This window comes from Elaeis guineensis, chromosome 6 (genome assembly GCF_000442705.2).
Source record: "Elaeis guineensis isolate ETL-2024a chromosome 6, EG11, whole genome shotgun sequence".
Lineage (NCBI taxonomy): Eukaryota > Viridiplantae > Streptophyta > Magnoliopsida > Arecales > Arecaceae > Elaeis > Elaeis guineensis.
This window is the reverse complement of record NC_025998.2, coordinates 2,112,007-2,139,161: the sequence shown is the minus strand read 5'-3', so window position 1 is coordinate 2,139,161 and position 27,155 is coordinate 2,112,007. Positions and strand designations below refer to the sequence as shown.

Here is a 27,155-nt window from a genome sequence, read left to right as displayed (position 1 = left end):
CATCGCTCAGCTCCGCCGCTTCGTCCGCTGCCGCCCCTCTATTGTCATCAACGATATCCCCTCCAACCTCCTCTCTAAGCTCTTCTTCTTTTATTTCCTCCTCTAGCCACGACGCTCGCACCCCACGTCCCATGCCCAATGAGTTTTTTTTTAAAATCTCATTCTAGTGGAATGAGATTTTAACTCTATTGAAGTGAGGCCGGATTCAACTAAAGAAAAAAAATGGATCATTCTCATTCCTCTCTAGAATAAAAATCGAAATGAAATTTTTCCAAATCAAATATTTGAAATGAGAGTCATCCATTTTGATTCCCATTTCAGATCTTAATTATCCCAATCAAACATCCCCAAAATGTGATGATGATCTTGAACTATGACCATTCTTGACTTGATCCATCATTTTCATTTTTAAATTTTTATTATTCTTTATTGCCCTTCCCTCTAATTTATGTATTTGGCTTTACCAGGGGAAAAAATCATGTCTATCAGCCCCTCAACTGGCATGTTTTTCTTCTTGCACTTCTTTTTATCCCCTCCCCCTCCGATCGTGGGTGTGGCGGACAAGTCTTAGACGCCCGGAGCTCTGCTGAAACAGACCGAACCACTTGCGCTAATGACTTCCAATCTGAAATTATCCTATCCTGCGACCATCTCCACCCAGTTGCACTAACCTCTACCGGCAATATATAGAGAACGTGTCAGACTGAATACGAGGAAGGGGTGACATCATTATGCTCGCAACCCAATTGGTCGTGCAGGATACAAACATCAAAAAGGTTGCAATAACTGTTTCAGACTTTCAGAAGACTCCTATTACGTCATCTTTAGACAAGATGAGTATTCTCATCATAACAGTCATTCTACATCTGGACAATGGTTCCCATTCGATATTTTCCTATAACGAGGCTGCTTCAATTTGTCCAATCAGAACAGACCCACAGTAAAATGAATCCAACAAGCAACGGTCAGGAGGAAGTCTGCAATCACCATTACAACCTTTAAATAACATCAAAGGAATTTATTAGCTTCAGCAAAATCAACAAACAACAGCAACCAAACAAGTTCAAAACATAAGAAATTACAATAATAATAACAGTCATCTCCATCATTGCTGCCTTAACCATGCACTCATAAACAGTATCATGAAAATAGCTAGTTCAGCAAATCACGTACAACATGCTCACGAGATGCACAAAACAATAAAAAGAATATATATCACACCTTATGTTTTGTATTCTGCTTCATCTTCCAAATACCGGCACCAAATTAAAGCACTTTAGAAGAAAAGAAACAATCAACCGTTTTAAACTGCTAATCCATCCCCACGAAACTAGCCTCCATTTGGTCCTACTGCTGAGTGGTGCTAGCTTGGAGGAGGCCATCCCTTATTTGTGCAGCAATGTCCCTCACAGCCCCAGGCCCATGAGGGATGAACACAGAAGAGGCCTTTGAGGATGCTCCAATCTCTTTCATGGTGTCAAAGTACTGTGTCACCAGCACCATATCCATGACATCCTTGGCTGTGGTCCCAGGTACATTTACAGAGAAGGCAAGCACGCTGTCCCTCAGCCCATCCACAATGGCCTGGCGTTGGCGTGCTATACCAAGCCCCGCTAAGTACTTGGATTCTGCATCTCCTTCAGCACGCTTGATCTGCAGTATTTTCTCAGCTTCAGCCTTTTCATTTGCTGCCACCCTCAGCCTGGCAGCTGTTGCAACCATTGATAGTGTATAATTAAGAAAAATCCATGATAACATCTAGCAATAATAGTTTAATAAAATTGTAAATCCTTTTACACCTTCGCAGTTACAAAAGCAAAGCATCAAATATGGGCTCAAAGCATCTGGTTCCACTACAACAGTAGTTAAGATTGACAGCAAGGATCCAGAATATTTACACCATGCATATACAGATGCTAGCAGATCTTCAAATAATGCGAGTCCAAGACATCATAATTTATAGCTAATAAAAAACCACAAAATTTTCAAAAAAGGAGAAATAATTTCTGGATTAAAAAAAAAATTATCAGATAGCTGACCTCCACCCATTCAAGGCACAAAAAGAAATGTTTAGAATACAGCCATCAAAGGTAGGATAGGTCCACTGCTCATGGAATTTTCATGGTTCCATGCAGTGCAAGTCGCACATCATGAACTGAAATGCTTGATGCACGTCTGCCTGCACATCACAAGGGTATGGGTGAGGTCTCCCATTTCTCCAAGCAATATTATTGTTGCGGTGCCAGACCCCCATCATATGCTAAGACACATAAAACACATGTTCTTGTGCACATCACATGCGAATGGGCATCAATGCGCAGCACTAATACATATTAATATGATATATGCAGCTAGGGGTGAAAATGAGCCGAGCAACTTGCGAGCTGCTCGAGCTCCACTCGACTCAACTATTACTAAGCTTGAGTCAAGCTCGAGTAGCTTGAGCAGTTTTTCGAATCAAACTCAAATAGCAGAATACTCATCTCACTTGATCATATATATATATATATATATATATATATATATAATAACTTTATATTTTATTTATAATATATATTACTAATTTTATATTTTAAAATGTAATATTTATATTTTTAAATCTAGCCTAACTCCTAACTTTTAACTATATTTTTTTCATTATGACCAAGGCTCAAATTCGAGCTCGAGTATGGCTCGATTGATATTTGAGTTCAATCAATCTCAAGTCGAGTTTTGAGCCCGAGTAATTGAATCAAGTTGAACTCGAGCCTCTACAGCTCAACTTGATTGCACACCTATATGCACCATTGTTGCATTAGAATATCCAATGATCCAAAGAGCATTGGACCCAGCGTGTGTCCATGCATGTGACCCTTTAACTTTCCTTCATATCCATTAATCAATTCCCACGTACATGATCACGTTACAACCAAATCCATCATATGTTAGGCTGCACAAGAGGCATTCAAATCTGTCAATTCAATCCCCCTCTCAGTTGTACAACCTTATGCCTGTAGCAGATTAGCACCTATCCTGTCTCTTGCTCGCACAAGCATTTCACATATCCAAAACTAAAGACAAATAACCAATTGGGATGCTACCACAACCCCACATTCAGGATATAGTAAAACATGCTAAAGCATTGCCTTGAAAATTATTCCAAGTTCACATGATGAAATCCCATGCAAAAAAAAAAAACATAATGTGCATGCATGTGCAATTATTAACAGGCAACATAAGTGGAGTGTTCACATTTCAAAATAAAAATGGATTATGCATGCTAAAGAAAGACCAACCATGCATTGAGTCACAACGAAAAGTCACTTTCAAAAAGAAGATCACTCCAATGGGAGGGCAAAGATCATCAATTAATATCAAGACCACAAATGTTGAGAATTTTGAGCACCAAGCAATGAAATAAGCTTGCCTGCATTGATCTCGTTCATTGCCCTCTTAACATGCTCGTCAGGCTCAATATCCACAATGAGTGTTTGAACTATCTCATATCCATACATTGACATTGCCTATATCACAAAAGGTGAGGTCGTTTCACCAATTTGTCCAAGTGAAATATAATAATGAATGAACAGATTGATTACCTTTTCAAGTTCATCTTCCACAGCTTTCGCAATATCATTCTTCTGTTCGAATACATCATCTAAGTTCAGCTTTGGAACACTCGCCCTGATGACTATCAGCAAGGAAAACATTTATAAGTAATCTACTATTTGTGGATTATATTTTCATCATAGAAATTTTAAATAAACTACTCTATTATGACCCATAAAATCAGTTTCATCATGGTCAAACTGTCATCTAGCCAAACATCATGACTAGTTAACAAGGAAACTAACAAAAAAAACTATAGTAGCAGTGCCTAAAGGAGTCTGCAATCAATGATAAGTATCCATTACATAACTTGCCTCAACTGTTTACACGGCAATTCAGACAGTAAAAAAAGGGAAAAATTAAAAATAAAAGATTCAATATGGATTTATCTCATTCCAAACGAATACAAAACTTTATTAAATGTGAAGTAAAAAAAAAAAAAAAAAAATTATGATTTATGACTTCATGAGAGATTTGTGGAAACAGATACTAGGAAACATTTTCACCAATTTGACAGAAGTTTCTCAGGAAACCAAATTGTGAAACCAGAGCAAAGCAGGTTTTAGAAATGCATAATTCACATTCTCAAGAAAACTAGCATGCCATATCCCCTTCAATCTCATACTTCTTCTATATGTATGGCTTATCATGTTATAGATATTTGGATTTACATCAACTTTTTGATTGGACTCCATAAGCTTATGCACTTTTCAATAACAGATGTTCCACTTTAACAAAAACTAGATAAAATTAGATTGAAACAGTAAGGAAAGAGATTTTTAACCAACTTTATTTTTATTCCATTATCATATGACAAAGGTGGATGGAACTGGCTGGCTGTGAGAGAGAGAGAGCAAAACCAAAAAAAAAAAAACAAGTATGTGGGACTGATCGGCTGGAACGAAGCAACATCCAGCTAACTTGAATCCACAGTAGAGTTAGCAGACTTCATAAATCAAAATGCCAAGGTCCTATAATTAAGAGAAAAGCATAACTTCTCATTCTGAATGAAATCAGAAGTTCAGATTTTGGGATTATAGTAGTACAAGATAGGTTTCATGTATGAGTGCTTTCTGCATGCATATGAGTGCATTCACATGTAAGGTCTATGTTGCCTCAGATAATTCCTAGTTATTGGATAAAAGATTAAGGTGGATGGGGTCTATGGGATCTATACATCCAAAATAAATAGTAATCATGACTATCAACATAGGGCACATTGTCATACACTGTCTAGTATCCAGATGTAAGTAAATGCATGGATAAGCAAAATCATCTAAAGAGATAAATGTTTCTATGATTGCTAACCATAATTAAAGAAGATAATTTGGACATATAAAGGAAAGAAAAAATCAAGCATAGTTTACTTCCTAGCCTATGCACGAGATATTAACTACAAAAAGATACAAAAAAAATAAAAAACAACAAGAGGAATGAGACAGCATTCAATATTGTAAAAAAAAAAGTTTGCTGCAATAAAAGTTTAAGTACTGCGATCATACCATCAAAAACATAGGATTGAATCTGTTCCCTTGTGTTGCTAAGTCTATAGAAAGCATCAGATGCCTTATCAGCAAGAGCACGGTATTGTATAGATGCAACAACAGTAACAAACACATTATCCTGAAACACCAAGAACATACACATAAGACAATAAATTCAATAGACCCATTATACTTACTGCATCTGCAATACTAATGGAACCAAAAAGATGACCAGGATACAGGAATAACAAACTAATATGACAAGAAAATTTTTTAAAAAAAGTAATGTGAAATCCGATCAGCAGCTATTTGTTTAATAGAGTACAATTCATGCTTCGAATCTAATTTAATTCCAGCAAGACATTTAATCTGTATTTAGCATCCTCTTGTCTTCAAACTTCAATTTTGAAAAAAACTATCCATTAAAAGTGGAAATATTAAGTATAAACCACTCATAGTCTCCATTTAAAGTTGGCCTTTTTTTGAGAAAAAATGGTTGTCCTTTAAGTAGAATACAGGTTACAGGCATATAAAATAAAGTTACAGGTAGGACTTGGATTTTGACACACATGATCCAAAGTCATCAAAGACTAAAGGTGCACCAAGGTGACAAGGTCTATAAGAGCCAAGGTGCAAGGCACAAAGCTAGGCATGCACCTTGATGAAGTGAGGCTATATATATAAATAATAATCAATGCACAATATTAAACACATTACCAATGAATCATCAATTTATCAACACCTGTAAAAATGTAAAATGCATCAGACTTCAGATTTACAAACACATAAACAACATGGCATGTCAAATATTACATACTCAAATATAATGTCTAGTAACCAACTAAAACATAATATTTACCATCAAATAAGAAGTACAACAACATCAAATTACCAACAAGTAACCATTGAGCACTTGCTTGGATGGTATTACCTCTTGTCCCTTGAGCAAGAGGTCAGCGGTTCAATCCAAGTGGCATCAACCCTGGTTTTGGCCTCCGATATTTAAAAAAACAAAAAAGGTGGGGTCCACAAGCTCTAGCTCGATCTACTCGAGGGCCTGAGCTGTGGCCTAGATGGATAAGGTGGGCACAAGGTAGAAAATCCCCACCAGGGATGGCTAGGGCTTCCCGGTCATTAGAAAAAGGTAAAAAAGTGAGCAAACATTGATTATCTAACTCAAAAGTTAAAGAAGAAGAGGAAGAAGCAGAGTCATTGTACTAAAATAGACAACATGCTTCTTTGGCCTCCAGAAACATGGGACAAGATAGTCACCATCACAGACAGCAAAGCATGATAAAAAAGGCTCACCCTTTTTTTTCATCCTAGACTTCACCACGAGGCACACAAACAGCATGCCATTTTAGCACCTAACAAAACTCACCTCAACTTGCAGTAGGCAGGGCACCAAGGTAGTGCCTTGGTGTGCCTTGCATCTTAGGCATGCCTCTGATAACACTGATCTGATTATCAAACATAGAACAGACTCTATAATACTAAACAAAATATCAAAGCTTTGCCAGGCATTGATGCAAAAAATATTTTAATTTGACTACATTTCTTTCCAGAACATAATGCAACTATACTGATCACCGTGATGACACTATTGATGATGATGATCTATAAGAACGCATGTGTGTATTTTTTTAATACAAAAAGATGGCAGCTATGAAACACACCTTTGTCTTTGTTTCACAACGAACATCAAGTTGCTGCACACGCAATGAGAGATAGCCAGCAATCTGCTGCCCTAGACACCATGGCAAGAAGTGGCATCCGGGATCAAGCACATCAGTGAACCTACCAAAAGTTTCTTTGATAGCTACAGTTGACTGCTCAACTTGTAAGCAACATAAAGCCTGCCCCATTTCTTAACTGCATAACAGTAAAAAAGAAAGGACAAAAACTGATTAAGACATAACCACACTACCAAACCTAGTTCATGTAAATGGAGACAGCAAAGGAAGCTTGTTGCCAATTATTCCTATTAAGACTACATCAACAGTCACTGCAAGCTTCTTTCTTGTTCAAATTTAAAAGCAGGTATGCTCAATCAATATAATGATAACTTGAGAGCCACCAAACATGATAGCCTGTTTACAAATTGCACATATATTTTCTAGCAGGTGCAATCTATCTAATAAGCATTGATGCATATATAACATTACTTAACTCTTAGAACAAGCAGATATTTTAAATCATAAAGCATTATGTTATTGAGAACTTAGCACTTGTGGTTCAAATTTCTAGGAATCTACATATTCTATAATGACACAGTTTGTTTGTAATAGTAGGATAGCACAGCAAAATAAAGATCATATAATAGAGTGACACAACTGGTTGCAATTGATACTCATATACCAAAATCCTCGAATTAGTTTGGTGAAGCCATGCTCCTATGGTAGTGAAAAGAAAAATAGATATCACTTGCAGCCATATTTCACAGAGGTTATCTACTAGATACAAGATGTTCATCTCCACATCATAAAAACCAATATCCTTCATCCACCACTCAATATAGTGTGAAGGAAAAAGATACATATAATCCATGTGAAGTTTTAAAAACCAATATATGCCAGCCTATAAATGTTAGATTAGAAAATAATTTAACAGTATTGTTGATAATCAAGGTTACACATTCATATTAAGAAACTAGCAACAGCTAAACAGGAAATCTAATTCACTAAAAGAGAGACAGGCAGAGAGAGAGAGACTGTTTTATAAATACAGAAATCATTGTTTTATGATCATCAAATACCTCAACCACCAATATCTTTTCATTTAAGAAACTCAAAGGCTGTTTTTGGCTCGGGAAATAGGAATACTCATTCTTTTTGGAATTATTCTCCAAGTAACACGTGTTTGGCTAAAATTTCTGAGGTGTGTTTTGTCCACGAAGATGGGGCAGCAGGAATATTCCACGAATAGAGTTATTCCAGCCTCCCCTTGCAATAGCCATTCCAGGAATATAAAGCTTTATCGGAATAAATATACCACTTGCAATCCTGCTTTTTCGCAGACCAAACGCAACACAAAGTCCCTTTGCACAGCACAGCAGGTTTTAAGTCATAAGCCTCTAGACAAAACAGCATCACAAGCAACTGATTTGGAGAACAGTTATGAATATCAAAACATCCCTCTGGAATCAGAATATTATCTTCAAAACACCTGCAAGAATGCAATCTTGGAACAGGGTATTATAGATAACGTGTGTGAATAACAAAATGGTAAAGACACAACGATTAATCCAGCAATCCTCGAAAAGTCAACAAGCAGCCCGCCAATCAGCAAGCCACTATTCTATACCTGGTGCTATGAACGTACTAATCTTTATCTCTTAAGACCTGGACCAGTAAAGTATGTATGTATGTATGTATGTATGTATGTATGCATGCAGCCCGCCAATCAGCAAGCCACTATTCTATACCTGGTGCTATGAATGTACTAATCTTTATCTCTTAAGACCTGGACCAGTAAAACATGTATGTATGTATGTATGAATATATATATATTCATCCCAGCAACATTATTTCTTGATTTAATTCCAACCGAATAAATATGCTAACTGCTTCGGGAGAATTTTCAACTCCCAGGACCTAATACGGGCAAGGCTACATTAATTGTTTGGTCGGTAGAACATGGGATAAGCATTATCCTAATACCTAGAACAATTATCCACTCATTTCTTCTTTTGCTGAACGTTTTCCAGCCATTCTAAAAGGATAAACCAAAATCAAGCCAAGAATTGCAGAAAGTTCGTGGAAATTTTGGGAAATTCTCTCCGGGTAAAAGAAACAAGAAAGATCAAGAAATCACATCACCAACCAGCAATCAGGACCGATTCATTTCCTTACCTATCAAGTCAACGAGACCTTTCTCTAAACCCTAATCTCCGATTTTCCAATTAAATAGACAACCCCAGAAAGTAAAGCCCTCCAGATGCAAAGCAATCAGAGTCCCCACGCATCAAATTCTCGCCAGGAGAACACAAGGAACAACAAGAATCGACGAAAACGATGCAAGAATTCTAAACATCCGCAAAAAAACAGAACAGAAACCAAGAAAGATTCGCTTTACCTCGGGAGCCGGACGCGAAGAAGAATCCTGGTGGAGCCGAAGAGAAAGAGAGCGAGGCGTGGTTTTATCGAGTCGTCGTCGTCGTCTAAGGAGATCATCACCAGAGGAGCAACGGTACTGATGGTTTGGCAAATGCTTTGGACCCCCCGTTTTTCATTTTTGGTAAAACGCTCCTCCGGTTTAGTCGCCCTTGGTTTTGGAAAATTATTTCCTGCATTACCCTACGTGGCCATCCACAGTAAGCATAACAGCCGCTTAAAGAGAAATTATCGCCTGGTCCACGTCCAGAAAGACCACTCAAATCCATAACACGCGTAATCTTTATATTCAATTACATGTTAGCCACGCGGTGTACGTACTTTGAGATGTGTGCTGATCTACCTAGATGTGGTCCGGACAATAATCCCTCTATTTAAAAATAATACATGAGAAAAATTATTGATTAGAATAATTATATTATATATATCTTATATCATTCAATAATAAATTAATATATCATTTAAAAAAATTAATTTTTTTTAAAATAATAATTACTGATTAGAATAATTAATACTATATATATCTTGCATCATTTAATAACAAGTTAGCATATCATTCAAGGACGTTGACTTTTTTTTTTAAAAATAATAAAAATCATCAATGGACAATCATAATTAATAGTAAAATTATTTTTTATTTAAAATTTTCAATCAAATTTGGATAACAGTGTATTTTTTTTCAACAATTGATGATATACTGGTTTGTTATTAGATGGTGTAAAATACATATGATAGAACCATTCTAACCAATAATTAAATGAGCTTTTGAGACCCATAGAAATAACTAATTATGATTGGTTGTATAACAGATGTTATAGTGTAATGTAGCGAATGATTTCTCCTCTGCTTTAGTAGAAAAGTTGTGCAGTTTAAGAGAGGGACATGGTACATTCATATTAAAAAAATCTTATACTTTTTCTATTTAGATCATTAGATAAATTCAAGCATCATAACTATCCAACTTAAAAAGAGTTATTCGTTTGATTAGATTTATCAGCTCACGGTAGACCCAAATAACCTCATAGATGGATATGCACCAACATTAAGGACAATGAAAAATGAAAAAAAAATGAAGCAATATGAGCATATTGGTGCTTGTCCCTTGCGGGGGTGCAGTGGATATGATCCAACCAATAATTTTTTCCAACTCAAAGACAGCAGAGGTGTAAAAGGACAAACATGAAGACTAGCTCAAGATTAAAGCTTGTGGTGGGTTGGGACTGTCGTGCCCGTCCAAACATGCCGGCCAGGGTTGGAAGAGACCCTCCCAGGCGCGGACATTACAAATAGAGAAATGTACCATGAGGCATGGACCTTCTTGTACATCAAACAACGGTTCTGATGGCCTTGTTGACCCAACTAGCAAAATTCCACAAACATCAATCTAAACAACCACTTTGGGTTGTGTTCTCCGAATAACCACTCAGCATGGTCCTTCTTTTTGTATATCTTGTTCCACAAATGAGACCAATGATCGTTCTATGACAGCCTGTGCTACTTACTAACTTCCAAGCAGATACAAAGAACTTAATGTTGAAACTTGATATGATTTTCTTAGGCCCGTCCAAATAAAACAGAATACTTGAGCAGCAAGACAAGCACTACCTGGCCTAGTTTAGCTCAAAAATTAAGGTTGACCTCAGCTCAACATCAACCGGCAATTCCTAGGCTCCTTCAATTTGAGGTTAGAATCTCTTATCCAAGGGTTCATTACTTTATCCATCCTCGGCACAACATATAAACTAGATGGCCTCACAATCTACCATGAAACCCAGCAACTACTGTGTAACGCTTGAAGCCTTCAAATGTAATCTATGCTTCTCCTTTCTAAAGCCTTCAACTTGCCTTTCACTTGCTTCAGAATCATGCGTCTTGCAGCGCATTCAAACTCTTTCATGCAGTGGATGCTTCACGCCATCTGCCATTTTCGCTATAACAAAAAGAAAGCTGCCGTTTTAATATTGCAGAAGAGATTGTATCCTTCAATAAATAGTTTTTGATGCAAGAAAAAGGAAATCTGCAAGGACGAGTTGGCGACCTCCTCGTTGATCACTATGCTTCCCAATGAGATTTGATATCTACTGTAGCTTCACAGGCTAGTGGCCAGCTAGTCTGCTCACCGTGCACCCTTGCTCAATGCTTGAGACTGACATGGAGATCCTGAGCAGACGCCGCAGGTTGTTTGCATCTTTTCAGGTACCATCCTTTGCACAAAAATAAAATATCTGAAGTGGGCTTGCAGATTCCACGGACCACCCAGCCCGATCCATTTTTTTTATTTATTTTATTTTATTTTTTATAAGACCCATTCTGATCTTTTATCAGCCGCTCAGCAGCAAGTACCTCTAAACAAAGATCATATAAGACAGGCATTAGGAAAAAAAAAAAAAGGGACTTTATAATTTTTTAATATTAATTTTTTAAATAAATTTAAAAATCAAAAATTTTTTGTATTGTCGGTCTAATGATTAAAAAAATAATATCTTTTTTCTTTCTTATTTTTAACACATATTTTTTCTCAATATATACTACATAGCTATATAATACATACTAAACAAATTAACATCAAACAAATCAATACATACCTCCAAATAAATTGATATATAATTTTCAAAATATAAAATTCATCAATACACAATATATGATCAGATGATACACACTTAATGAATTAGTCATCTAGTAATTCAATACGCACTTTCAAACAAAATAATATATAATTTTTAAAATATTATATTCATTTTACATACTATAAATTCTAACGATACATATCAATTTTCTGGCACATACTATAAGATTTTTTGATATATATTTGATTGTGATCCAATACATATCTTTTAATAAAAAGCATATCTCAAAAAATGTATATTGATTTATTCAAAGATATATATTAAATTATTACTAGATGTGTATAAAAGAGATTTACAGTATATATCAAAATATTGATAAAGATGTATCATCGTACCATTTAGTGTATATTAGTAAATATAATATTTTGAAAACTATATATCAATTTACTTGAAAGTATGTATTATGTTACTAATTGACTAAGATATTAAGTATATACCACTTAATCGTGTACTATATATTAGTAAATCTCATATTACAAAAATTATATATCAATTTATCTAAAATGTGTATTAGATCATTATTAAAAATGTATCAAAAAATTTATAATATATATTAAAATATTAATAAATATATATCACCATATCTTCTAATGTATATCAATGAACAAAATATTCTAAAAATTATATAATAATTTATTTAAAAATATGTATTGCATTATAAGATGATTAATTTATTAAATATATACCATTTAATTATATATAATATATTAACAAATTCTATATTTCAAAACTGCGTACCTATTTTTTTTAAAGTATATATTGACTTACTTGATAATTAATTTATTTAATATATATAATTTAATCATATAATATATATTAATAAAAATATATTATTAAAAAAAATTATTTTTTATTTTTAATTATGAGATTAACTCCCCAGCAGTAGAATGTACCGTTGATTTTTAGATTTTTTTTTTTAAATTGATATTAAAAAAAACATGACAAAATAAAACATCCGTCCCATTTGATATTCTATAGCGCCCACCCCAATATGATTTCTGCCCAGCAGTTCTAACAATAGAAAAGCCAACACCTGCACATGCTATGCTATTTATTTCGCTGCCAACCTGAGCACACAATTAGGATGTTATCATATTTTTCCATCATCGTGCTTATGATCTAATTGGTTTTAGCATCCGTAGAATATAAACTATTGCTCTATCACTTCAAGCTTGATATAAATTACAAGCAACGCTTTTCTTTGAAAAAGAAAAAACGAAAAGAGGAAAGCAAGAGAAGTTTTTCCCATGTTTTCCCCATGATTCTCCAATCAGAATCATTCACGAACTGTTCAAGCTTCAAGAAGAGACCTGATGACCCCATAAAACCTCCTTCGTGTCAATTGGCTATACCGAGCAACTGACAATTACTACAACAGGAGAAAAGACAATGGAAGCATCAAACTATAAATATTCTTCACAGTTACTCTTTTTTTTTTGGTAACTCATAACCAGCAAAGGTTGACACCAATCCCTCACACCTCCATCAACCTTTATCCAAGGAGTCCATCAGCCTTGATCACCAGATATGCAACAAATTTAAACACCACAGTCCAGCATACTTTCACCATTCAATATTTGTACTTTCTCGAAATAGGTTACCGAAAGCGATGTGCTCATGGTTGTTTGCCATTGGGCTTTGGAGATTGGCGGTATGGAGAAGGAAGTGAACCATTAGAGAGGCTCCTCCCAGGCTGGCTCCTCACAGGCTGCTGTCCATTCCTTGGAAAGGATGCCTGTAATTTTAAAACATGCCTTGCATTCTGATTGTTGGTGTTTGCTGCACCTGCTTGCATTGACTGAAAAAAATACGAGGAGCTCGCCATGTCTTTAAGGTTGATCAATGGTTTGAGGACTTTCACTACTTCACTCATTAAAGGCCTGATTTTCGGATCACGACTGAGGCACGCATGTGCCAGCTGGGCAGCTTTTTGAGCACCTTTGACTGAGAAGTTGCCATCCAGGCGAGGATCTATAAGTCTGAAGAAGCGTCGTCTTTCTCCTAGCTGGGGGCGTGCCCACTCCACCAGGTTGTGCTCACCATTTGGTCGGTTCCTGTCCATGGACCTCCGCCCTGTCATCATTTCGAGCAGCACCACCCCAAAACTGTAGACATCACTCTTTGATGTCAGATGTCCTGGAAAAATAATGTCAGACATGTGTAAGTTGACAAAATCAGAAAGCAAACTGCAAAATGATAAACAATAGAACAACAGGATCAGTGGTGAGCTTCCGGAGCGCCATAACCATTAGTAAGAGCAAACTGCAAACACACAATATGTCCATCTACCAACATGTGACAGAACATAGAAGACATGACAAATTACAGCTGTTCCCAGTCCCCACGTAGAAAAGACCCTGAGAACTAATTCATGTAGCATCATATTGAAATCAAATTAGAGATGCAGGCATACCTTACTATTTTTTCCCATTTTCTGAGACCTATAAAGATTTTCTTGGCAGTGTCCCTTTTAATACCTCATAAAGCTTTTGAAATGTCGAACCCGTGATAATGCTTATGTCATCTTTTCAAGAAGAACCATCTACAGCACCTCAAAATTTGAGATCACACTCATCGATCCGATCAATGGTGGTGGTCTCCACCAAATCATTCCACTCAAAATATTATTTTATCACAATTACAAACATGGAACTGACTCCTCTTTAAGAGCCACTCAATCTTATGAAGGTACAAAGATACAACTTAATCAAGTTTCCAAGCACCATCTACCTCATAGTCTGCAGCAACTCTACTCCAATACCAATGCCTTACCAACTACTATTGCCACATCCAAGCTATGAAAGGCAAGTCAGTATTTTCCTTTCATTATTAATATTTCACCTGCAAAAACGATTTTGACCTATATATTTTGAATTTGTCATGTGAAATCTAATAAAACCATCAGCACATTACTAATGAAAGTTGCTGGAATTTTTCAGTTTAATAAAACCACAAGAAGCATCTTGAATACATAGAAATAGGGAGATCCAGGAAAGTGGAATGCAAGTGAAAGTCTAACAAAGTCTGATGACTGAAAAATATATTATCCCTTTCACATAGCAAATTTCTCTCCAGAACAACTATCATGTCCCAAATAGAAAACAGAAACCATGTCCCCAACAAGATACTGGGACAGACGTGGATTGGTTAAGCAATTCATCATGTAAGTTACAAGTTTGCCCACTAACATTACTGCTTAAATTTTCATAAAGTTCAACCGAAGTCGTGATGTTGCTTTCAAGTAACATAAGACAAATGGATATTCAAACGTTGTTCCTCTGGATTTTACAAAAGATGACATACTGCCCAACATAATTATGGGAGATAGGCATACATAAAATCTAACATGCTGATGTATGCATCAACATGAATGAATAATTCAGTCTGCTATTTTCTGATATTCTACGAAGAATTGAATCTTATGGTAGATTTACTTTTGGTACATTAATGAATCATGATGGTGATCAATGTGGAATGCACTTGGTAAATTAAATGAATCTTGCATCAAATCCACTTTTTTTGGTACATTAAATGAATCATGGAGGCAATCAATGTGGAATGCACATGGTACATTAGATGGCATCAACATGAATGATCAGGTTGTCTGCTATTTGCTGATATCCTATGAAGAATTGAATCAATCTTATGGTAGATTTACCCCTTTTTCCCCCCTTACAGTACATTAAATGAATCATGTAGGCAATCAATGTGACACGCACTTGGTGTGCAAAGAAAATTATGCTTTTACCAAAGCATGAGACCAGAAAGCACACAGAATCAGAAGACTCAAGAAAACCTAAAAAATAATACAGGCAAGGCCAAATCAAGCATAATAAAATATGTCATAGCAGTGTACATCTATCACCCTGCTCTGATCTTTTCCATCCATCAAAGGTACAACATAAGAAAAAAAAAAAAGAACAAACAACATCAAGTTCAGAGTTATATTAACAAATGCCAGTAACAATTAAATGATTCACCTGTCATTACATATTCTGGAGCTGCATATCCATATGTTCCCATCACTCGTGTTGACACATGAGTTTTATCCCCCTCAGGAGCATCCTTAGCAAGCCCAAAGTCCGACAGCTTTGCATTATAATCCTGGAAGGGCACATTTTCAGAAATAGTCATATAAATAGATTACAAGAGACACATATGAATTTGGTACACACCGCATCCAATAGAATGTTGGATGTTTTGAAATCACGATATATCACTGGTCTTTCTGCTTCCTCATGGAGAAAAGCAAGGCCCCTTGCAGCACCCAGAGCAATCTTCATTCTTATGGGCCATGGCAGAGGCAGGGACCCTGTTGCACAAAGCACAGTTGATAGCAGAGATTAGATATGGACAAAAGGCATTAGTTCACTTATCATTTCAACTGCGACAACCAGAAAAAAAAGGATATAATCCTAGCACTGATAGTGCAAATAAAGGCCATCGTAGAGTTCCATAAGCCTGACCGAGCAGTAAATGATAATTGAAGTGAGTGATAAATTCATGGCATAAACAATGGTTTACTATTAATTATTAACAAGACAGAAAAGGGATAAAGCCTTAAAGGTGCTTTGTTGGAGATGTCAGATGGTAGAACTCAACTTGCTATCTATTGTGATGAGAGCAGCCAGATATTAAAGAAAGAGAGGAGCGCAGTTTTATTTGTTGGGGGGGGGGGCCGGTGGCGGGGTGGACCACTCTCTGTGGTCCATTATAACAAACTTGCAGCTTCACAACAAAGAATGAGAAGTGAACATATGACAGAACCTAATAATAATGTTCATGAAGACGAATAGTCAATTGTTTCAAAGGGTAGCAAGATGGTATCCATCTAACGAGGAATGTCATTTTATCTGGTTAAAATGAAGAAAACGGGTGCAAAGCAGGCAATGCAGAAGAATTTAAATAGATTTGCAATCATCTCTGTGCCTGTGTTATTCTATTGACAAAGAAATGAGTTTGGCACTATATCATAATGGAATTTTTAGTTCTCTTTTAGGTACCACATCAAAATCCTAAATACTGGACTTAGCAAACTGCTGATGCTGAGTGAAATAAACATAAAACATCTGAATACTAGAGACTCCATATTAGCATCAAGTTTGCAATCATGCATATACATGCTATAATCATATTTATTTCTGGTCAAGCCATGACATTAAAAGTTGATAACTATATTACACCAGTAAGTAAATAAGTTTAGCTGGTTCCAATATCATAAACCAGCACCAGTGATCTTAAACAAACTACATAAATATAACCAGTAAACCTTGATAGAGTACCACTAAAAGCAACCAAAGCATGCTTTAACCCTAATGTACAATTTCTATTGCACAGCATTAAGGAAAAGAATATAGCATTTCTTCAGGGAAACACAGAAGGAATTGAGGATGAAAAAATAATACAGCAATTGAACTCCAAAGTCTTGTAGATAGGCAAGTTAGCCTATTTTGAATTTTCTGGCATTGCTTTTCACTGGTAACTAATAAGGTATATACTAGAAACAATATCAAACAGAGTGAAATCAAGCAGTTACATACTTCTGAAAAGATGATTTTCAAGACTTCCTCGAGGCATAAACTCATACACCAGCAATCTTTGATCATCTTCAATACAGTAACCAATCAACCTCACTAAATTTGGATGTTGAAGGTCACCAAGATAATTAACTTCTGCCTGCAAACACATTGAAAACATACACGGTGAATGAGAACTTTGAAAGGGATATATACTTGTTATTCATTATTGAAGAAGTCAAGATTGAAAAGTCAGAAGATATCATACCAGCCACTCTTTATGCCCTTGAAGTCCATCATGGTTGAGTGTTTTGACAGCAACAGTTAGCCCTGTACCAGGTTTCACAGGAGCAGTACCATTCTCCTCGATCCATCCTTTGAAGACACAACCAAAGCCCCCCTCTCCCAGAAGGCTCTCCGGCCTAAAGTTTCTTGTGGCAGACTTAAGCTCATGGAAAGTGAACTTCCGCAACTGAGATGCAACTTTTAATTCCTCACCTCCTTTAGTAGATGAGTTACTTTCAGCAGTACTTGTGGTTGTGGAACCAGAGACTACTGGTGCAACTGGTTGGTCCCTGCTGCCATCATTTGTGTATTTACTTTCTGCTGGTCCATGCACAATAGCAGCAATTAACCGGCTGTTAGAAGACACTGAAAAGCTATAGCAAAAATAACCTCCCAACTTGACAGAACTCAGACAAGGTAAGCATGCATGTCAATGAAAATATTGAAGAAAAAGCTACTTGCGGCTAAGAGATGAGTTAATCAAGCTGGATGACTAATACAACAAAAGACCTTCACATTTGGTGTAGTTGCCAGCTGGAGTATCAAAGCATCCAACTCTTCAACCTCCATCACACAAAACAGTTTGATACAGCTGTTATTTGGACATAATACCTAACATGTGGACATGTTTAAATTAATAGCTCTTTCCTTTTAAAGAAGCGAAGAAAGAAATTTTTTTTTTCTTCTTTTGATGCCAGGGGAGGGGGCGGGGGGGCGCGGGCCGGGCTGCACATATTAAATACAGAGGGAATTGAACACAGAACAATTGAAAGGAAACAGGGACCTATTTACCTTTGAGTTCTGATGCTCAATTTCTCTTGACTCATGGTTTCACAGTGTAGTTTAAATGTCCAATTTTTTAAGGAAGGGGGAAAAAAAAAAAAGCACAGCCTCTATGCTACGAGAAATCATTCTAAATTTTATTTGTTGATAGAAAATGATCCATCAGAAATATGCTCGCCATCAAGATCCTCCTAGAGACATGCTTATAGAAGATAAGCATTTCCAAAGAGCAAGGTTTTATAAAAGACATGCTTAATGGTACTGGTTGGCAACTGATGAATCAAAATTGAGTTTACCCCCTAATACTTTTAAATAAACAATTGTATAATAAAAAAAAGGTAAATACAGAAACTGGAATACTTCTTACAAGGGTTTTTAATATCAATCGGATGCATGGTCATTTTAAACTATGAATTTAATAAAATACTAAAATCATTTTGTACAAGTAATGATTATTCTAAATCAGGGCTATACATAGTTCCACCCAGAAGTTGCCTTTCAAGGTCTACTTGGGCGATCTACCACAAAGCCCCTTCAACCTACAATTCCCAATCAATGCTAAGCCAGAAAAACAGCAAACAAGAAAGAACTAGGCATGAACTCGACAATCTCTAGAGAACATCAAAAAGGTGCATCAGGAGATTGAAGCTCAACTACACAATCACAACAAGTATATGATGATTAGCACAGTAAGCATCGAGTGAAGTACAACTTCCAAGATGGGGAGCTCGCCAAGCATCACCTAGGGAAAGAGGGATTAAAGGGCAAAAAAAACAAGCCAAAAGCAATCCAATACTGTCCCTTCAAAATTCAGAAGAAGATTGGTGAAAATGCCTTCTAGCTTCACTTGCAACCTTGCATGGAGATTTACTTAGTTACCAATGTTGAGAACCTAAAACTATTCGAGCCTTCCATGTGGATGAAGACCAAAATCAGGAACCAGTGCTACCATCCTTGAACGACCTACAGATAGAGCAGGAAAAGCCCCTTTCCAAGGAATGCACTGTTGAGAGGAAGGTCACAGAAACTATGTGGTTGAAGGATTGAGTCTTTGGGATTGACCGAAACAGCCAACTTCCTTCCAAGGCCTATTAGTTTAGTCATATGATTGGAGAAGCAAGAGTTTCCCATCTCCAATTCTAATTTAGTAGGAATTAATCTCCCCAAAAGGGTGGGGGGGTGGGGTTGGCCTTGATCCAAGAGGATCGGTAATCCTACTATAGATCATGCTAGCCATGTCAGGTAGGTCTGAATAGAATCCAAGAGCAAGATCCACCACATCGGAAGCCAAATTGCACATCAAACTACTGAATGCCATAACTTCTGCATACGATGTTGGATTGAGATGTTCTTTTTAAAAAAATTTGATAACTTTTCAAGATTTATAATGCTACATCTACCCTTAAAAGGTTCAACACACACAGCAATCAAGGCCATATGATAATGTTTGAGCCCCCAAACACGCTGATCAAAGTAAAAAAATCTTCTTTTACGAAAGAATTTGACCAAGTAAAACTCACAATTTAGACATAAATGAGCAACAAGATCGAAGACAAAGTTGATACAAAAGTCGAGACTAGCTCTAGGAAAATTTTAGCTTTCCATAATTTTTTTCATCAATCATGGCTATTGTAGGAAGACTATGATTTCTTCCAACTAGAAGAGCAATCCTATCCTAATTTTGTAAGGGTGGCCTCACTGGTATAAATAGTGAGATTGTTATCAATTTTACTTTCATTAAAGACCTAAATCCCCGCATCCAAAATCCCTTATTTTTTGTTTTTCTTTTGAGATTCACCAGGTTGAAGGAATTTCTTCCCTCTCCCTATTCAGATCATAACCTAAGTTAACCTGCTAGTAGAAACTTTCAAGCTTAAATTCATTTAAATTATCAAAGACAACTTATTCCATACCATAAATAGAATAGCACGCTTGACACCAACATGAAGGCAATGCAATCATGTCTTAGCATTATTTGCAGAGGGATAAGGCATCGTTATGACTCATGACAACACCTTCCCAACACCACACTGAACTATTTAGTTCCCATAATCAGCTGCCAGCTCCTCTCCAAAATGCTTAATTTCCCCCAACTCTTCAGTTCATCCCCTTCTAAGTTGTCAATTTTCAGTTAACCATCAACCAAGGCAACTCTCATTACTGATCTCCATTTATAATACATTTCAAAACCTCGAACAGAGCAAGAAGTAGACCAGCACAAAAACAACGTGGCATCATAAAATATGTTTTGCCTTCATTCCACCAAACATGTGGCTAGAATGACTAAAATTTAGAGATACCAAGTCGCCCAAGTTTTGGAGTCAACAAGAATTTCACATATCAAGTTCAATTAATAACCAAAAGACAACTAATCTAAGAATCAAAAAAGTAGCAAGCCCGCGTCTGAGGATAAAAAGTAAGGATCTTTCCAAATTGTTCGCATATAATCATAGCATTCATGATCAATAACCATGAAACGACAAACACGGAATCTAAAAATAGTAAAGAAGCAGAAATACTAACAAACTAGCAAGCATAACAAGACACTACAACTATCGAGCAAGGTCAAATTGAAGAGAGAAAATGTGGGCGAACGAGCAGATTACCGCAATGAGTGCTGGCATTACTGATGGATGTATCCACTTTGGATCTTGACGAGATGCAACTCCACATCAATCTGCGCTTAATCCAACATCCAGTCTCCTCCTCCCTTGCCTTGCTCTTCTTATTCTTACTCCCCTTCTCCTTCCCTTTCCCAACGCTGCCCCATCCCTCCGATTTAAACTCCTCGGGACCCAACCCCATCCCTCAAAATCTCATCCCAGTTCGAAATCAAAGATCCCAGCTAGGAAAGCCGAACCCCCTCTCTCCCAGAAAGATTCCTTATACCGAAATCGGCCCTAATAACTCCTCTCCTCCAGAAACCTCTCAACAAATCTGCACCAAAACGGCAACAGGAAACTAAGATCCTACTAATCCAGAGCTCGAAACCCTAAACGAAAAAGAGAGAATCGAACGAGGTGGAACGACACCGAGATCAAAGACCGACCACGGAGCTCGAGATTTCTCCTCGGAACCTCCGAACCCGGGAGGGCTTCCTCGCCCGGGGAACTTCGGAACTCGCTTGGAGACGGAGGTGGTCGTGTGGTGCAGAACCGGACTCAGTCTCCTGTCCGAAGAGCTGCCCAGGTTGGGGCTCAGGCGAGGTAAGCAGGAGGAAGGCAGCTGCCCGACGTAACGGCGCCAGCGAGCATTTGACGGTGGGAGAACCAGAGACCGATGGCTCCGAGGAAGAGAGAAGGGGTAGAGAAGCAGTGCGTGGGAACCGGGGGGTGGGGGGAGAGAGAGAGAGAGAGAGAGGAGAAAAGGGGCGGGCAGGACGGGCAGAATATGAGGGACGAGATGAGGGTGCGGAAAATGCGGGCAGGACGGGCAGGAGGTAGGAATTTAGCAAAGAACGAGAGAGTTAGGATGCTGCTGAGGATGTTTTTGTACAGACGGCTGCTTAAATTTTTATATGTCCGTAGACGCTCTACCGTCGGCATTGCCACCTAGGAACATCTGGTCCGTTGGCGTATTCACATGTCACGATTGATGTGCATCAATTTTTTACCCACTCCACTTAATGCTCGTCTTTGCGGAATGGTAGCATCCGTTATGTTTACCCTGCGTGCGAGAGAAAGGGGTCCGACCGAAGTTAATGTTTACCCTTCAAGGTTTTTATTATGGTAACGGTTACCTTTACAAAGTACTAGATATATGCAACCGGTAACATCGGTTACTGCAATATTCCAAAACATTCAGATAAAGCTAAAAAAGCTTTGCATAATATGGTGCCACTACAGTTGGCCAGATAAGTAGCAACCCATCTGGCAGCACTATTTGCTTTCTTATTGACATATCTAGCCACACATGAGGTAATGCTCGACGTGGGTCTCCAAATATCCATCAATTGAGGGCTAATGTTTGCATCAAAAAAACTGAGGACTAATGTCATAGCGTTCAGTCCCTGTCCCAAACTATGAGATAACCGTTGAGTCCCCTTCCAATGTTTGTCTTTTTATCCAACTTGCCTTCTTTTGTCTCTCCTAGTTTGGATGCCTATCTGAAGGGAGGGAATATGGGGAATGGGTGTCAACTTTAGATATACAGTGCTTGATTTCGGGGAATCTAATATTATCTGGGAGCTTGTTTCGGGATAAATATACGTGTGTATTTTGTTTCGCTCCAGGCCAGGCTTTTAGACATGTTGCTCATAGGATCTTGCACGATTAATGTTTGTGATATTCATGTGATGGTAGATGACAATCAGACCACCAATGAGACAAAAACTCCAATCAATAAGGAGTTCGACATATTATTTGTTTTTTGAATAGATGGTTGTTTTAATCATGCTTTCAACTCTAGTTATCAAAATGGGTGTATGATGAAAACAGGGCATGTTTTGAGTTGCACATTTTGAGTAAGTTAAATACACCATGCACCAAGGATCTCATAGGCAAAAAAAAAAAAAAAAAGGAACATGGAACATATGTTTTATTCGTTCATGCATTACATTTACTTTTAATTTGAGCCGAAGTGAATGCTTCCAAATTCCAATGGTACGATCAAAATTAAAAGCAAAGATGCGCCGCAATCTTCTCAATGGTGTGAGATAAGTTGTGTACTAGTGTGGAGCATCAATAAAGGAGCGGGATGCAATGGTGTTGGTTCATTTAATATTGATGCTTTCAATATTATTCTTAACCAATAAAAAGCATCAATTCTTGCAAAAAAGATATATATTTTTAATGAACGAAAGGTAAAACAAGCTGACCAACTTATTAATATAAATACTGATAGCAACCTTACCTCACAAATTGCTGCAGATTGCTATAATAGTCATATCTGAAAGCAGAGAAAGTGGGAAGAAAGAATTACAACATTAGATACTCTCATATTTATATTAGCAATATATAACGGTGGTGTAAATATATATATATATATATATATATATATATGTGTGTGTGTGTGTTACTGTAAAACTCCAATAGAATGCTGATGTGGCTGGAATCAGATGCCACTTTGAATCTACTATGACTGAGGATATCTATAAAGAACGTCTACACTCATCAAAGATATTTCGATAGAAAATCTTTTGATGCCTAAGTTAGTCTGAATTTTAGAAATAGTGGAGAAAAAATATTGCAAGAGCAGAATGAGCTTGCTTTAGCTTGGCTTACTTTGGGATCCCCTTAATATCTCTTTTTATTTGAAGATTGAGCTCGTACTAGGTTAAATTTGTAGGAATAAAAAAGAATTAGGATAGAAATATGAGTGTAATAGAAATGAAAAGCGATGAATTGAAATCAGAATCTCTACTCCAAGATTTCAACATATGACAGAGAAATACATGGAAAGAAATAACAATTCAATTATAATATTAAATATAGTTATTTTTATATTAAAAATAGATGTAATTTTATATTACTTTTTAAAATATATCATTGACCAAGGAATAAAATTAAACCCTATATTACATGACCAATATAATATTTTTGGGGATCTTCCATTTTATTCCATCTATGTATAACGAATTGTTAAGTAATAAGCATCAAGATGTTATAATGGTCATTATTTTATATTTGATAGTTCATCCTTTTCATTATTTTACTTTATTAATTTTTTATTTCATATTTTTATTTTTGTTAGTATAATTTTTATATATTTATATGATGTCATTTCGTTTAATTATTGTAACTTATAATTTTATTATAATATTTATTTGTTTGCTACTTTATTGATATTTTTTGTATTTATTATTTTATTTACATTTGACATTTTAGCTATATTTTTCTATATATATTGTACTTTTGGTCTTATTTTTGTTTATAGTTTGTAAATTTTTAATTGATAATCTTTCTTATATTATTATTTTATATTATTGGCATTTTAATGAGGTAGGCTATTTTTCCATCTTTTTATTTCATATTTTTTTAATTCATATATTACTTTGATTGATTTTCAATTTTTATTTGATATATTTTATAATTAGTACTATTTAATAATTTTTATTTTTTATGATTTTTATCCATCATGCATCATAAAATGCCCATTCTATAGTATATAATATATAGTAACCTTTTGAGTGATAATTGATATAATATTATATCTCCCATTAAAATTTTTCAAGAAATTTTTTGAGCAATTTTTATTATTTTTAGTAAAATCTTTTATTAAAATTAAATATTAATTAAATAGAAAACTAGAGATAAATATTCAGCTATACTTTCAACTTAAAAGCAGCTCTCCAAATGAGTTTTATGTAAAAATACCTATCCATTTCAAACATAAGTTAAAAACATCTATCCATTTTGGTTAAATTATCGTTATACCTTTATACCCTTTAAAATACTGTAGTATTATATTATCATAATGCAGTATTTTTCTACAATAAAGTAGTATTATATTATATTAGTATAGTATTTTTTTATAATAATATAGTATTACTTCATTATATTATATTAGTGTAATATTTCTTTACAATAAAATAGTATTATATTATCACAGTATAGTATTTTTTTATTGTAGTATTATTTTACAATAATGTAGTGTTACTTTATAATAATATAGTATAATTTTATAATAATATAGTATTATTTTATAATAGTATAGTATTATTTTTATTATAATATAATATTATTTTATAATAGTATAGTATTACTTTATAATAGTATAGTATTGCTTTATAACTGCAAAGGTAATTGGATCATTTCATCCAATTTGGATAGTTGCTTTTAAATTATATTTCAAATAGAAAAAATTTTTTATTTGAAACTTAAGTAGGTAGCTGTTTTTACATTTAAACTCAATTAGATATTTTTTATTAATTTTTTCTTAGTTAAATTAATTTATTTTATATCTTAATTATTGATTATTAATTATATAAACATGTATTTACTATAGTTTTATATCGTAAATATTATTAACTAATTCATGATGAAAATTATTTTTTATTTTTGCTTTATACAAATGACCATTCCTCCTACTTATGAGCCGAACCGACATTTCAAATAAAGAAAAATGTTACTCTATTTTTTACCACCATACCTAGGGTTGGAACTGGACTTAGGCTGGCCCGAGGCCCATCAGGTCGGTTCGACTTTAGGCCAGGCTTCGAGCTAAGCCCGAAGCAATTCAGACCGGGCTTGGGCTCAATTATAGAGCCCATTTGTATTTCGAGCCAGGTTCAAGTATATGTTTAGCCCAACCTGAAGTCTAGCCTGATTAGACTCGGACTTGAAGTCCTATTCCTTCGGCTCTGCCTGTACCTACTTGCCTTCTCTGAGAACTCTCCGAACCTCCTTGACCTCGCCCACTCCATCCCCTCCCTTGACCCTTCCTCTCCTCACCTCCGCCTCGCCCTTGGCTCCGACGTCTGCTCCCTTTTCACCCCCTCCACCCTCCTCCTCGACTGTGCCGCCTCTGCCCACGAGATCACCCACCTCAATCGCCCGGCCCTAAAGTCCAGTTCCTTCTACGGCTTCACTTGCTTGCCTTCTCTGAGAACACCATCGACCTCCTCGACCTCCCTTAGTCCATCTCCTCCCTCGACCCTTCCTCCTCTCACCATCGTCTCATCCTCGACTTCGATGTCTGCTCCCTCTTCACCCCCTCCTCCGCCCTCTTCCTCGACCGTGTAGCCTCCACCCATGAGATCACCCTCCTTAACCCCCTCTCGATTCACTCCCGTCCCTCCGGCAAACCATTTTACACATTCTCCACCGGATCATTGTTGGAGTCGGCATCGACATCGAGCCCACACGCAGTGAGGACCCTGCCCTCTTCATTGCCGGTGCCGTCCAGTCCCAGAAGCTTGCCATACGGGCAATCTTCGGCCTTTAATTTCTTCCAGGCGACGACATCAAACTCCTCTATGATGCCGTCATTGACCTCGTCCGTGAGTTTACCAACTACGACGACCTCATCCACAACCTCATCATCGACCTCATTCGCGTCATGGTCTACAAGTTTCATAAGGACGAGCACAACAAGATTGTCACGCCTCCGACCTGAGATTGCAAGTCAGAAGTCATGACAACCGCCGCATACTTATGAAGAACTCTCTCCATAAGCATACAAGGCATCTCGTCACGGTATCAATGTATCACAGTAGAATAAAATTCAAATAATTATTATTCAACTTTAATTCAAATAACTAAATCAAATATCTTACATTCAATAAAGTTTCACTAAAAATAAAATAATAGATCTAAATTCAATGAAGTTGACAATGCTAAATCTCGCCTCTAAAAGCTCTGTCCCAACATTATTATCCATGCTCGTAATTAATTATCTAAATATAAAAAAAATAAAAAGAGAGGTAATGAGCTAGACAGTCCAGTAAATAACAAATATCTCAACTAGATATTTTAGATAATTATATAATTTTCAAGAATAATGCTATGAATAAACATAAAAATATATTTCATATTAATTCAATACAAATTCAATCTTTTTAAATATTTATATATAATATAATCATAAATATGATTCAAATCAAAATACTCATAATTCAACAATCACGACTATGATCAACGTTTAACCCCTATTGGTGGGATCTACTGAATACCAGTGCACAACCCCTACTGGCAGGTCTACTGAATATCAGCGCATAACCCCCATTGGTAAAGTCCACTAAATACCAACGCACAACCCCCACTGACAAGATCCACTGAGTACTAATATATAATCTCTATTGACGGGGCCCACTAAAATATA

General features: G+C 36.2%; 2 protein-coding genes across 5 annotated transcripts; both read right to left on the bottom strand.

The window, feature by feature from the left end:
- Window positions 1-1,003: 1,003 nt before the first annotated feature.
- On the bottom strand, window positions 1,004-9,392 carry LOC140858401 (hypersensitive-induced response protein 1). Its single transcript, XM_073258864.1, has 6 exons — window positions 9,147-9,392; window positions 6,749-6,944; window positions 5,091-5,211; window positions 3,579-3,670; window positions 3,407-3,503; window positions 1,004-1,709 (listed from the first exon to the last, which is right to left on the bottom strand). Exons 2-6 carry the CDS (start codon window positions 6,935-6,937, stop codon window positions 1,348-1,350), a joined length of 861 nt encoding a protein of 286 aa, XP_073114965.1. The 5' UTR covers window positions 6,938-6,944; window positions 9,147-9,392; the 3' UTR covers window positions 1,004-1,347.
- Window positions 9,393-12,952: 3,560 nt separating this feature from the next.
- LOC140858400 (serine/threonine-protein kinase PBL34-like) lies at window positions 12,953-21,787 on the bottom strand. 4 transcript variants are annotated; one of them, XM_073258861.1, is made up of 7 exons: window positions 21,445-21,780; window positions 21,002-21,332; window positions 17,596-17,933; window positions 17,352-17,487; window positions 15,987-16,123; window positions 15,792-15,915; window positions 12,953-13,947 (listed from the first exon to the last, which is right to left on the bottom strand). In XM_073258861.1, the coding sequence occupies exons 2-7, from the start codon at window positions 21,198-21,200 to the stop codon at window positions 13,427-13,429; spliced, it is 1,455 nt and encodes a 484-aa protein (XP_073114962.1). In that variant the 5' UTR covers window positions 21,201-21,332; window positions 21,445-21,780; the 3' UTR covers window positions 12,953-13,426. The 4 variants fall into 4 exon arrangements, with proteins under 4 accessions (XP_073114962.1, XP_073114961.1, XP_073114963.1 ...); XM_073258860.1 differs by having other exon boundaries at window positions 21,002-21,781; XM_073258862.1 differs by having other exon boundaries at window positions 17,596-17,930; window positions 21,002-21,776.
- Window positions 21,788-27,155: the final 5,368 nt, after the last annotated feature.